This window comes from Myotis daubentonii, chromosome 11 (genome assembly GCF_963259705.1).
Source record: "Myotis daubentonii chromosome 11, mMyoDau2.1, whole genome shotgun sequence".
Taxonomy (NCBI): domain Eukaryota; kingdom Metazoa; phylum Chordata; class Mammalia; order Chiroptera; family Vespertilionidae; genus Myotis; species Myotis daubentonii.
The window spans coordinates 48,396,842-48,410,333 of record NC_081850.1 but is presented as its reverse complement, the minus strand read 5'-3'; the positions used below and the strand labels follow the sequence as shown (position 1 = coordinate 48,410,333).

Genomic DNA, 13,492 nt, shown 5'->3' with positions numbered 1-13,492 from the left:
GTAAAATAGAAAATTCTCTTAAAATCACAATAAAACTAAAAATATATACATATATATATTTTTAAAAACGTAAGCAGTGGAATCCAATTATGATTCTAATAAGGTATAGTTTTAGGATTTGTCTTAAATCCTTAGTTGTAGATGTTTATATTAAAAAGTGTAAAGTACTTCATTCATTGATGAATACTTATTGAGCATATGCTATATGCTAGGTAATATTAGACTCCAATGGAGGGGAGTAGGAATACCAAGATGGATAAGACCTTCTTTTCCTTAGACACTCAGTGGGGATTGGAGGAGGTAGATCTGTAAAAATAATACATTTTAGCATGACAGAGACTTTAAGAGAGAGATGAAAAATAGAGAGGTTTTGAATAGAAAAGGTAATACTAGATCACTTGGGTAAACTGTGAAAGGTACATAAAGAATTGACATTTGGGCCCAACCGGTGTAGCTCAGTGGTTGAACATTGAGCCAGGAACCAAGAGGCCACTGGTTTGATTCCCAGTCAGGGCACGTGCCCAAGTTATGGGCTTGGTCCCTGTGGAGGGCGTGCAGGAGGCAGCTAATCAATGTTTCTCTCTCATCGATGTTTTTATCTATCCCTCTCCCTTCCTCTCTATCTCAAAAAGTCAAAATATATTATTTTAAAAAAGTGACATTTGGGATGGACTTTGAATGATGAATGAATATAACCCTGTAAGCTGAGAATTGGAGAAAGCATAGGGAACTACAAGAACAAAGGCCCAGAGTTAGGAAAGGCCTTAGACCAGCGGTTCTCAACCTGTGGGTCGTGACCCCTTTGGCGGTCGAATGACCCTTTCACAGGGGTTGCCTAAGACCATCCTGCATATCAAATATTTACATTACGATTCATAACAGTAGCAACATTATAGTTATGAAGTAGCAACGAAAGTAATTTTATGGTTGGGTCACAACATGAGGAACTGTATGTAAAGGGCCAGAAGGTTGAGAACCACTGCCTTAGAGGAAATATTCATGAAACTGAAAAATTCTGCATCTAAGAAGTACCGAGGTCTGTTTATGTGAAAATAAGTTAGAATTTTATCCTGTAGACCAGGGGTTGCAGACAAGTCAAACCTGGTTAGTAGTCTGTTTTTATAAGGCCCACAAGCAAAGAATGATATTCGCATTTTTATTTATTTCCTTTGTATTGAATGTATTGGGGTTACACTAGTTAATAAAATTATAGAGGTTTCAGGGGCACAATTCCACAACACATTATCTGTACACTGTGTTGTATGTTCACCACCCCAAGTGAAGTCTCTGTCCATCACCATTTATCCACCCTATACCTTTACACCTTTCCCACCCCCTCCCTCTCCTGGCAATCACACTGTTGGATTTTTTTCATTTTTGCTCAATCCCTCCACCCTCCACTAGTTTCCTAACTGCCCCCTCCCCCACAACTGTCAGCCTGCTCTCTATCTGAGTTTGTCTCTATTTTTCTTATCATTCACATTTTTAAAATATTGTTTTTAAAAAAGTATCTCACCTGTCCAGGTGGCTCGGTTGGAGCATTGTCCCAAATACCAGAAGGTTGTGGGTTTGATTCCTGGTCAGAGCACATACCTAGATTTCGGGTTTGATGTCTGGTTGGATGTGTACGAGAGGTAACCAATCGATTCCCCCCCCCCCCCCCCCCCGTCTCTCTAAAGTCAAGAAAAACATCCTCAGTGAGGATTTTTTTTTTTTAATATCTCATCATATAGAGATCTATAAATCTGTTCCTAACAGCTAGTCTTCTGTCTTACTTTCTCTGAAACTATGAACCTGTTCTTTATCTTATATGTGAACGCTTTCCCCTTTCTTTCTTGGTTTTCTTTTATTCCCTGCAAGAACAAAGGCCCCAAATTAGGAAAGGCCTTAGTTCAGTGGTTCTCAACTTGTGGGTCGTGACCCCTTTGGTGGTCGAACGACCCTTTCACAGAGGTCACCTAAGACCATCCTGCATATCAGATATTTACATTATGATTCATAACAGTAGCAACATTACAGTTATGAAGTAGCAACGAAAGTAATTTTATGGTTGGGTCACAGCATGAGGAACTGTATTTAAAGGGCCAGAAGGTTGAGAACCACTGCTTTAGTTAGACTGAATATTCAGGAAACTGAAAGATTCTGCACACAATTGTGTGTTCACCACCCCAACACATAATCTGTATACTGTATTGTGTGTTTACCACCACCATTAATTTGTGGGCTGCCAGGTATTGCTGAAAAACAGTACTAATGTTCTGTTCTCAAAATCATTACTGTCTAACTTTGACCGTATCCTTATTTCTACTTAAAAAACTTTTGAGTCACTTCTTTCTGACTTTGACAAACACCTACAGAGGCTATTCCAAATTCTAAAAGCCCGTTTTCCATCTTGTCATTCTCTTCAATAGATGCTATCTCTTTGTTTCCTAAGACTGATAAATTCAGTCATTCCACGAATTAAACATCTGTATTGTTTTATAGGACACAAAAAGTCAGACCCTTAAGAACAGTTTACTCCAATGCAGAAGTAAGGTTGGTTAATAACACTAACATAATTCCACATGAAAATCTATTTTCAACTTAGTAATGGGTAATCCTTGCTTGCCCTTGAAGTACTTGTTTCTTCTTTTCTGGCATTGATTTAATGTTTTCCTGTTTTGCCTTGACTATCAAAGTTTATGTACAGCCCAAGCAACCATGTTAATGTATATGGTTAGCATATTTGCTTTCTTTTTTTTATTGACTATGTATGATTTTTCCCCTTATTTTTTAAGCCATTTCAGATCATTTTTTACATTATTTTTTTTATTATTGTAACTTTAAAGTATTACGAATAGTAGTACATATGTCTCCTTTTTTTCCCCATTGACCTTCCTCCCAGCCTCCCCTATCCCCCGGCTCAGATAATATTTTGATAGAAAGAATGACATTAATATATTTAGACAAATATATATCTTAAACCCTTTGTAGAACAAAATTGGGTATGTATGTTAATTAAACGATTAATATTAATGATTTAATAAAACCACAGGACAGTGCAGTATGGTAGAAAGGGAAGTCTTTGAAATCAAACAAACCTAGTAATACAAGATATAGCTTCTGCAGTTTATCAGCTGTGTTACATTGGGATGAAATTATCTGTCTTTCATGGACTGTTAATAGGAAAATTAGCAATTATGAATCAAAATGTTTAGCAGAGCATGAACATAGTACACGTTTAATATATAATTATTTTTGTACAAGGTAGAAAATGGTAAGTCTAAAAGAATATACTTGGTAAAGTGTGATAGTAATTAACATGAATCGAGATTAGAGATGGCTTTCTTAGAAGAAAATTAGAATTTAAAAGACAGTAGGATTTGAACATGCAGAGGTAAGGGAGAGGAAACTGGAATGCCATGATTAAAAATATTGAAGCAATAAAGTATAAACCAGCTTAATTAAAACAGAAGGATCATGGGTGCCCGGCTAGCTCAGTCGGTAGAGCATGAGACTCTTAAAACAGAAGGATCATAGAGGAGAATACTAGTAGTATTAGGTAAGTTTGGTAAGGCAGGTTGGAAAAGATTGGAGGAAATTTAAAGGCCTAATTTATGATTTAGTTAGTAGATAGTAAAGAATATTTGAAGATTTTTCAGTATAGAATAAGCTTATATATGGTAATACTAATTTCCACTGCATTTGCTATGAAAAACTGAATGAAGGTGAGGACTGGTGATAGGGATTAGACAGATGATACTCAATATTTTTATGGATATAGAAGAACAGTAACACATTATTGGTAGTGTAAATTGGTATAACCATTTTGGAAAACAATTTGGCATTAACTTTAAAAGTTGAAGATAATGGGCAGACTGTATGTTCTAGAAATTCTACCTTAGATTAAACCCTAGAGACTGTTCAAAAATAATGTTGAAAACTCATCTGTGTGTAATAACAGAATCAATAAGAGAAATTAATGACAGCTATACTTAGCAACATGTATGAATGTAAAAAACATGTTTAATTAAAAAAATAAGGTCACCAAATAAGAATTGTTTGATACCATTTATAGCAATTTCAAAAAATAGAATATTTTAGGGATATGTATATGTGTAGTGCAAGACTAACGGGAAAAGAAGGACAAAGTTTGTGACAGAAGGGGAGGGATATGGATATGACTGGTAGAGGCACATGGGGGGTGCCAAAATATGGTAATGTTCGAATTCTCCCCCCCCCCATTAAATTTATTGGGGTGACATTATATGGGTTTTAAGTGTACATTTCTTTGATACATGATCTAGATATTGCATTGTGTGCCCACCACACAAAGTCAAATCTACTTCTGTCACCATATATTTGACCTCCTTTATCCTCTACTACCTCCTCAACCCCTCCTTCTCTCTGGTGACCACTATACTGTTGTTTGTGCCTATGAGTTTCTGTTTGTTCTTGTATGTTCATTTGTTGTTCCCAGTTTTATATCCCACATATAGTGAAATCAAATGGTTCTTGACTTTTTCTGTCTGGTTTATTTCACTTGGCATGACATTATTGCAAATGGCAGTATTTCATCTTTTATGGCTGAGTAGTGTTCCATTGTATGTATGTACCACATCTTATCCAGTCATTTATTGAGGGACACTTGGGTTGCTTCCATGCATTGGCCACAGTGAATAACGCTGCAATGAACGCGGGGCGTGTATATCACAGATGCCTTTTTAAACCGTGACCTTCTGGTTCATGGGCCAAAGCTCAACCACTTAGCCACATGGGCTGGGCTAGAGGTGCATTTATCTTTGCAAGTAAAGGTTTTCAAACTTTTTGGGTAGGTACCCTGAAGAGAGGTTGCTGGGTCATATGGTAACTCTCTTCTTAATGTTTTGAGGACCCTTCATACTGTTTTCGGTGTTCAAATTCTTAATCTGCATATTGCATTTTTTCTTTTATCTTAACCTGTATGATTCATACACACACACACACACACACACACACACACACACATATATTTCTTTTGCATGTATGAAATTTTCATAAATTAAGAATTTCTCATTATGTCATTGAGTGTAATAGGAGAAAAAGATTGAGGCTATTTTAAAAAATACTCTTTTTGCCGGAACCGGTTTGGCTCAGTGGATAGAGCGTCGGCCTGCGGACTGAAAGGTCCCAGGTTCGATTCCGGTCAAGGGCATGTACCTGGGTTGCGGGCACATCCCCAGTAGGAGATGTGCAGGAGGCAGCTGATCGATGTTTCTCTCTCATCGATGTTTCTAACTCTCTATCTCTCTCCCTTCCTCTCTGTAAAAAATCAATAAAATGTATTTTAAAAAAAAAAATACTCTTTTTTTTTTTCACTTCCTTCCTCTCCCCATTGTACTCCTTTCTCAGAGAAAGAAAGCTCTTCTTTTTTGCCCAGGTTAAAATCCTTTTTTTCTGTACAACCCTAATTTGGCCATTCTTAACACAACATTTGGTTTCATTTTTTTTTAAATATATTTTATTGATTTTTTACAGAGAGGAAGGGAGAGGGATAGAGAGCTAGAAACATCAATGAGAGAGAAACATCGATCAGCTGCCTCCTGCACACCTCCTACTGGGGATGTGCCTGCAACCAAGGCACATGCCCTTGACCGGAATCAAACCTGGGACCCTTCAGTCCACAGGCTGACACTCTATCCACCGAGCCAAACCGGTTAGGGCTCATTTTTGAATATTCTTTTTGTAGGAAAATGCCACATGTATAGGTATTTAAAAATAATTGTAACAGTAAGTAATATAGTTTCATAGCTGTTTTGTAAACCATGCTTTATATTCTGTCAAAGCAGTATGTTATAATTACAGCTTGGTCAATATCCTATTATTGAACATTTAGGTTGTTTAGAATTGGTCACCTGATACTCATTTAACGTCTTTATGTATTTAATTCTTTGATGAGTTATTTCCTTGGAATAAATTCTTAAAAATAGTAAATTAGTCAAAGGATATACACATCTGTGTTGCTCTTGATGCATATCAACATTGTCTTCTATCGGCAGGAAGTTTTCTCCACAACTTCACAGGAATTGGGTAGATCATCCATTCCTGATCCCATTCACTTTATGGCCTTTAGGTGTCTGTTTTAGTAATTGCCCTTATGGCATTTTTAAAAATATATATTTTCATTGATTTCAGAGAGGAAGGAAGAGAGAGATAGAGATAGAAACATCCATGATGAGAGAGAATCATGGATTGGCTGCCTCCTGCAAGTCCCCCACTGGGGATCGAGCCCACAACCCAGGCATGTGCCCTTGACTGGAATTGAACCCAGGACCCTTTAGTTCGCAGGCCGACGCTCTACCCACTGAGCCAAACTGGCTAGGGCCCTTATGGCATATTTCATTCTTATTCTGTGGATACCTTACTAGTATGTGCAAACTCAGGCTCATCATCCTGTCTCCAAACCAAGTGTTTGGCTTGACTTTCATCATTTTTGTTTTTGGTTTTATCATTTGATCTAGTTACCCAGGCTCTAAAAACTTCCTTTTTCACTTTTCTGTTTTTCAAGACTTGGGAGTTTTAATCTTTGAAATCTTTTTCAAATCTATCTTCTTTTCCATGTCCTTAAACTTCACTGTTTGTTGAATCAAGTACAGCAAGTCCTTGAATAACATGGTTTTGTTCATTTTAACAGTGACATGATGCCATAGGAACTTAATTGGTTTTGTTGTATGTCATTTTGAAACTTGCAGAACCTATCCATGACCTTAAGTGAAGACTTACAGTGTCCTTGGCCTGACATTTTAAGTCCTCAGGTGTGCTTTTCTAACTGAGTCTCAACTCATTTAACAGGTTTTGAAATCAGTTTTAGTAGATTGCTGCCAGCATTTGCAAAAACAAAAAAATGTCAGAGTATGTCTATTCATATTTTATGAAATTTGTTTCTGTGTATATTTTGTTTTGGCCTTTATTTTCTGTGGATATATACTTTTTCCTCCCAGTAATGTAGAAACTGTTATATGGACTACTTCTTAGTTAAATGCAGATGGTGAGCATTTCAGGTCATCTATACTAATAAAAGGGTAATATGCTAATCAGATCGGACATCTTCCAGACAAAACCACAGTGGCGGGGGCCAAGGCAGAGGTGGTTGGGGCGATCAAGCCTGCAGGGGAGAGCAGGGAAATCAGGCTGGCAGGGGAGAGCAGTTAGGGGCTGATCAGGCTGGCAGGGGAGCAGTTAGGGGCATTAGGCAGGCAGGCAGGCAGAGTGGTTAGGGGCGATCAGGAAGGCAGGCAGGTGAGCAGTTAGGAGCCAGTGGTACTGGATTGGAGAGGGTGCAGACCGGGCTGAGGGAACTACCCCCCCCCCCAGTGCACAAATTTCGTGCACCAGGCCTCTAGTTAAGTAATAATCCTTGAACATGAAATAGTTGAATTTTTAATAACTAAGTTGTTTTCAGTTACCCCACAGAGGAAAAAATATTTTAATGTGCCAGTTTGATATAATATTTCTTGCTTATTATTGAGATTATACTTTTCTTCATGTTTTTTGCTCATATGCCTGTCATATGGATTGTGACTTATTATTTCCAGATAATCATTTATCTTTTGATTTTATTACAGTATTTTTAGAAAAAATTTTCAGCAAGTTAAATTTATTAATCTTTTCAGCTTTCTCCCTTTGGTATGTTCAGAAGGGCTTTCCTATTAAAAAATGATATATATTCATTTTCATCTAGATACCATTTTAATACTTACATGGTTTAATTTTTCAAAATCAAAATAGTATTTTATATTGTTAAATAATTATATACTCAGTATAAAACAATTTTGATAAAATAATTTTTAAATGAAGTGAAAATACTAGTATTTCATAATGTCCTGAGTTATTAAAATTTTCTTTTATGTCCTCCCTGCATTTTTCCTTGCATGTAGCATCACAATTTGGGATCATGTTAATGTATTTTATAGTGTATATTATTATTTGTAGTGATTTCAAGAGTTTCACAGTTTCATATATTTACCATATATTTAGCCTATATTCTATAGTTTGGCATTTAAATTGATGTCCAATTTTTTGTTGTGATAAATCACAGTGAACACTGATAGATACACTTTCCCTCACTTCTAAGTGAGATTTCTGGGCCTAATAGTATGTATATTTCTAATTTTGATCCACCCACCTTATTCCTTAAACTAGAAACTCGAAGTGTCCATCTTTCTCAACTGCCACATTCAACCTCTCATCAAATGCTCTTGATTACACTTTTAAATAATTTCTTACATAATATACTTCTTTCCATTTAAACTGCTTCCACCCTAATCAAAGGTATAATCTTCGCCGAAACCGGTTTGGCTCAGTGGATAGAGCGTCAGCCTGCGGACTAAAAGGTCCCAGGTTCGATTCCGGTCAAGGGCATGTACCTGGGTTGCGGGCATATCCCCAGTAGGAGATGTGCAGGAGGCAGCTGATCAATGTTTCTCTCTCATTGATGTTTCTAGCTCTCTATCTCTCTCCCTTCCTCTCTGTAAAAAATCAATAAAATATATTTTAGAAAAAAAAAAAGGTATAATCTTCTCTGACCTGTACTTGCAGTAGCAGTTAAAGGTCTTTCCACCTATCCTACCCGACTCTAATCCATTTTCCACCATCATTCTTTAAAAATATAATCTAACATAAATCTTAATAGTCCTGCTCAAAATCCTTCACTGCTATTTTACTCAGAATGTGCAGGCCATTCTTGTTGCCTACAAGGCCCTCCAAGATCAAGCCTCTACCTGCTTTTCCAAAGTCATCTTGTACTATCTTCTCCCTCACTAAGCTCCAAACCACTGGCCTCTTTTTTCTTCAAATTCTTGGCTCTTTCCTATCTTGGGGCTTTTAAAGATACTGTTCTTCCTACCTGGAAATCTCTTACCTCCACTTTTTATTTTATTTATTTATCCATCCTCACCTAAGGATATATTTATTGATTTTAGAGGGAGAGGAAAGTGGGGGGGGGGGGGGAACAAGAGAGGGGAGGGGAGGGGAGAGGAGGGGAGGGGAGGGGAGGGGAGGAGAGGGGAGGGACACACATTGATGTGAGAGAGAAACATCAGTTGGTTGCCTCCCATATGCACCCTGACCAGGGATCGAAACCTGCAACAAGATATGTGTCCTGACCAGGAATTGAACTTGCAACCTTTTGGTGTACAGGAAACACTCCAACCAACTGAGCCAGCTGGCCAGGGCTTCTATTATTTCTTTTTTACATCTGCCTCCTGCAACAGACAATCCCATCAGGGCGATAATCTTTTCAGTTCTATTCACTGTTGCATACCCAGCATCTAGTAGCAGTTAGGTGCTTAGTGAGTATTTTTAGAAGAAGTTAAATGTTTCCACATAGTCATTAGATAAATAGAACCAATTTATACTATTATCAAAAATATAACTTTGGATTTTTTTTTTTTTTTTGCATTTGAGTTTGTTTATTTCGTTATATGGTACAAGATGAAGGGACTTAACTTGTTTTCCCAGTTAGCCATTTGTCTTGTAATCTACTATTCTGTGCTTCAGCCTTTTTTCAGTTTTTAAAAATACTATATTTATATTATAATAAATTCTTAGGTTTTAAATCTCTTTCTGGACTTTATTTTCTGTTGCAATGCTCTGTCAACCTAGGTGCCATGACTATGCTACTTTAGTTATTTTTGTTGTACTGTATACAATAATTTGTTAGGCATATTCCTCTTCATTGCATTAACTTTGTTTCTATCCTGTATTCTCGCAGAAGTAGTTTTGACTGTCTTGCTAAGTTCCAAAGTACAAAATCTCATTGGGATTTCAATAGAAATTGTATTGAATTTACAAAGTAATATATTTAGTAATATTTAGTCTTCCTATCTATTGACAATCTTTGTTCTATGTCCTTTTCAGTATTTTTTAATTTTCTTAATGGATCCTGAAAATTTCTGAATTTCATTCTTGGGGATATTTTTTATTGCTATTGGGAGAAAATGGTTTTTCTAGTTATATCTTCTACCTGCTAATTGCTGATACAGAGCAAAGCTATTTATTTTCTTGTTTTGTTATTTTGTGTTTTTTCTCATAAGTTTTCAATTCTTTTGGGTCTTAATGATAGACTAATAATTCATTACAGAGCACTTTTAGTATGTTTATTCGTAAATATATCATTTCAAAGCCTTGATATTATTATAGGGTATGTGTGCAGTTTGAGATTAATCATAAATATCTTATTTGCTTGCATTGTATATAATTAGAGTTACATCATTGAATAGAAATGGAAATACAGTCAACAATTGAAAGTTGCTGTGGAAAATGAATTAAAATAGAGAAAATTGGGACTTTTTTTCTCTTAAACTTTTCACAAAGGAATATTGTAAACCAGAATCAGCAGGCTATCTTAGTTCTAAAATAGAGTTTTTCTCTCTTCAGGAAGTAGTTTTGAAAGATGGAAGAATTGAAAGACTAAAGTTGGAACTTGAAAGGAAAGATGCTGAAATCCAGAAGCTGAAAAATGTAATCACTCAGTGGGAGGTTTGTGTTTATTTACTGTTGTATACTAGTAATCTGCACATTTTCTGTTTTTCTTATATATAAATATGTTTAATGTTGGATTAATAGAATGTTTTTGCTGTTTTGGTTTTTAAATGTTATAAAATTGGAATAATAATATTTTATGGTAAAATATATATATATTAAATTAGCCATTTAAACCATTTTTAACGCTACAATTCAGTAGCATTAAGTACTTCATAATGTATAGTTATCACCAGTGTTTCCACAACTTTTTCATTATTCCAAACAAACTCTGTACCCATTAAACAGCTCCCTGTTTCCTCTTTCCCTACAGCCTGTGGTAACATGTAGTCTCTATGATTTTGCTTCTTCCAGGTACTTCATATAAGTGGAACCATACAATATTTGTTCTAGTGTGTCTGGCTTATTTCACTTAGCATAGTGTTTCCAAGGTTCATCCATGTTTTAGCATGTGTCAGAATTTCATTCTTTTTTATGACTGAAAAATATTCCAGTATATGTATGTACCACATTTTGTTTATTCATCTGTTGGTGAACACTAGCATTGTTTCCACCTTTTGGTTGTGAATAACGCTGCAATGAACATTGGTGTATGAGTACTTGAGTCTCTGCTTTTAAATCCTTTGGTTATATAGCTAAGAGTGGAATTGCTGGGTCAAAATAATTCTACATTAACCTTTTGAGGTACCAGCAAACTGTTTTCTGTAACAGCTCTACCATTTGTCTCCTCATCAGTGATCCATAGGGTTCCAGTTTCTCCACATGCTCACTAACACTTGTTATTTATACAATTTATTTTTTAACTATAAACCTACATATTAACCTTCCTTCCTTTCTTCCTTGTTAGGCTTTAAAAAATATCTTTATTCATTTCAAGTGTCTTTCTGGGCCCTGTATATGTAATAGTGAAAAAAAAATGATAAGTCAAGTTCCAGCGCTTGATGGTACTTAACATTTCCTTTCCTTCTCTACTCATGCCTTTAGTAATAATCCCTGCCCATTTATTTACCTTAGGTTTTCCTTTGTCATTTATATTTTTCTTTCCTTTTTTTGAGCATATACCATATCCCAGACACAAAATACAAGGATGAGTTAGCAAGAAGCTCATAGACTAATGTGGAAGATAAATATGTAAATAATTGCAGTATGGGCTTTATAATTGAGATTTGACTGAGTGCTCCAGAAGCACAGAAACAGGAATGAATTAGTTGTTGCTATTGAAAATTGGTAAGGATTTTACAGAAAAGATGGTGTTTCCAGGTAGAGAGAACAGCACATACAAAGGCATGGGAATGGTAGGAAATACATTGTTGCTGACATTTAGAGAACTGGGAAGTTGTAGAATGTGAAATTGGAGACGTTAGTTGGGATCAGATTTTAAGTGACATGAAAATTGTTTTGTGGAATGGTAATGCACGTAGCTGAGGGCCTGGAGTGAATATAGTCTGATAAAACAATGAACAGGTATTGAGTGTAAGAGCAAGAGCACATTTTGAACTAGTTTATTAGGCAGTGGGAATAATAGATCCTATTTTGAACATGTTAAGTTTGAAATAGCCATAGATTCAGGCATAGATGTTGAGGATGCAGTACAGTACAGTACAGTCACAACATACCGTATATGCATTTAACACTAAGTGCTCTCTTTTTCATGAAATTAAGATACCAATAAGAGCATTAAGGATTTCATTTGTGTTCTTTATTATAAATTGCTACTAGTATTTTTATACATGTATGTTTTTATACATAGATTTACTATTTAGGATTGTATGTGTTATATGTTGCTTTAATGGGCAATATAAAGAATTTCCATGGGTAATGTTGCTCATTTGCAATTTTTGCTGTATGTGCTAATTTTAGACCCTAAGGCTAGTATAAGAGGTGATTCCATGTACACTGATCTGGACCTGAGACAAAAGGTTTGAGCTAGAGATAATTTGGTGAGATAGTAACATTGATTGAAGCCCTAAGAATTAGAATTTCATAAGATAGTTTCATATTCACAGTAGATATATATATTTCTATATTCATAGTGAATATAGTTGTAGTTGAATGTATAAGGTTTTTTCCTTCATATTTTTGTTTCCATCTGACTTATCTTTCTTGTTCATTTCTTTTTTTTTTTAATTAAATCTTTATTGTTCAGATTATTACATTTGTTCCTTTTTTTCCCCTCCCATAACTCCCCTCCTCCCAGTTCCCGCCCCACCCTCCGCCCTCACTCCCCACCCACTGTCCTCATTCATAGGTGCACGATTTTTGTCCAGTCTCTTCCCACATCTCCCACACCCCTTTCCCCCCCAAGAATAGTCAGTCCATTCCCTTTCTCTGTCCCTGATTCTATTATAATCAACAGTTCATTCTGTTCATCAGATTATTTATTCACTTGATTCTTAGATTCACTTGTTGATAGATGCATATTTGTTGTTCATAATTTGTATCTTTACCTTTTTCTTCCTCTTCCTCTTCTTAAAGGATACCTTTCAGCATTTCATATAATCCTGGTTTGGTGGTGATGAACTCCTTTAGCTTTTCCTTATCTGTGAAGCTCTTTATCTGACCTTCAATTCTGAATGATAGCTTTGCTGGATAAAGTAATCTTGGTTGTAGGTTCTTGGTATTCATCACTTTGAATATTTCTTGCCACTCCCTTCTGGCCTGCAAAGTTTCTGTTGAGAAATCAGCTGACAGTCGTATGGGTATTCCCTTGTAGGTAACTGAGTTTCTTTCTCTTGCTGTTTTTAAGATTCTCTCTTTATCTTTTGCTCTTGGCATTTTAATTATGATGTGTCTTGGTGTGGTCCTCTTTGGATTCCTTTTGTTTGGGGTTCTCCGAGCTTCTTGGACCTGTAAGTCCATTTCTTTGACCAGGTGGGGGAAGTTTTCTGTCATTATTTCTTCAAATAGGTTTTCAATATCTTGCTCTCTCTCATCTTCTGGCACCCCTATAATTCTGATGTTGGTACGCTTGAAGCTGTCCCAGAGGCTCCTT

At 36.1% G+C, this 13,492-nt stretch overlaps 1 protein-coding gene and 1 long non-coding RNA gene across 5 annotated transcripts in view; both read left to right on the top strand.

Moving 5' to 3' along the window:
- Positions 1–13,492, top strand: part of GKAP1 (G kinase anchoring protein 1) — a 67,886-nt gene that overhangs the window by 45,185 nt on the left and 9,209 nt on the right. For all 4 annotated transcript variants that reach the window (XM_059657017.1, XM_059657018.1, XM_059657021.1 and 1 more), the window contains one exon: positions 10,396–10,497. In XM_059657017.1, coding sequence (XP_059513000.1) covers positions 10,396–10,497 — 102 coding nt within the window. The remainder of the gene's footprint in view (positions 1–10,395; positions 10,498–13,492) is intronic.
- On the top strand, positions 7–5,318 carry LOC132212030 (uncharacterized). Its single transcript, XR_009447640.1, has 2 exons — positions 7–3,463; positions 3,520–5,318. It is a non-coding gene; the product is annotated as an uncharacterized LOC132212030 (long non-coding RNA).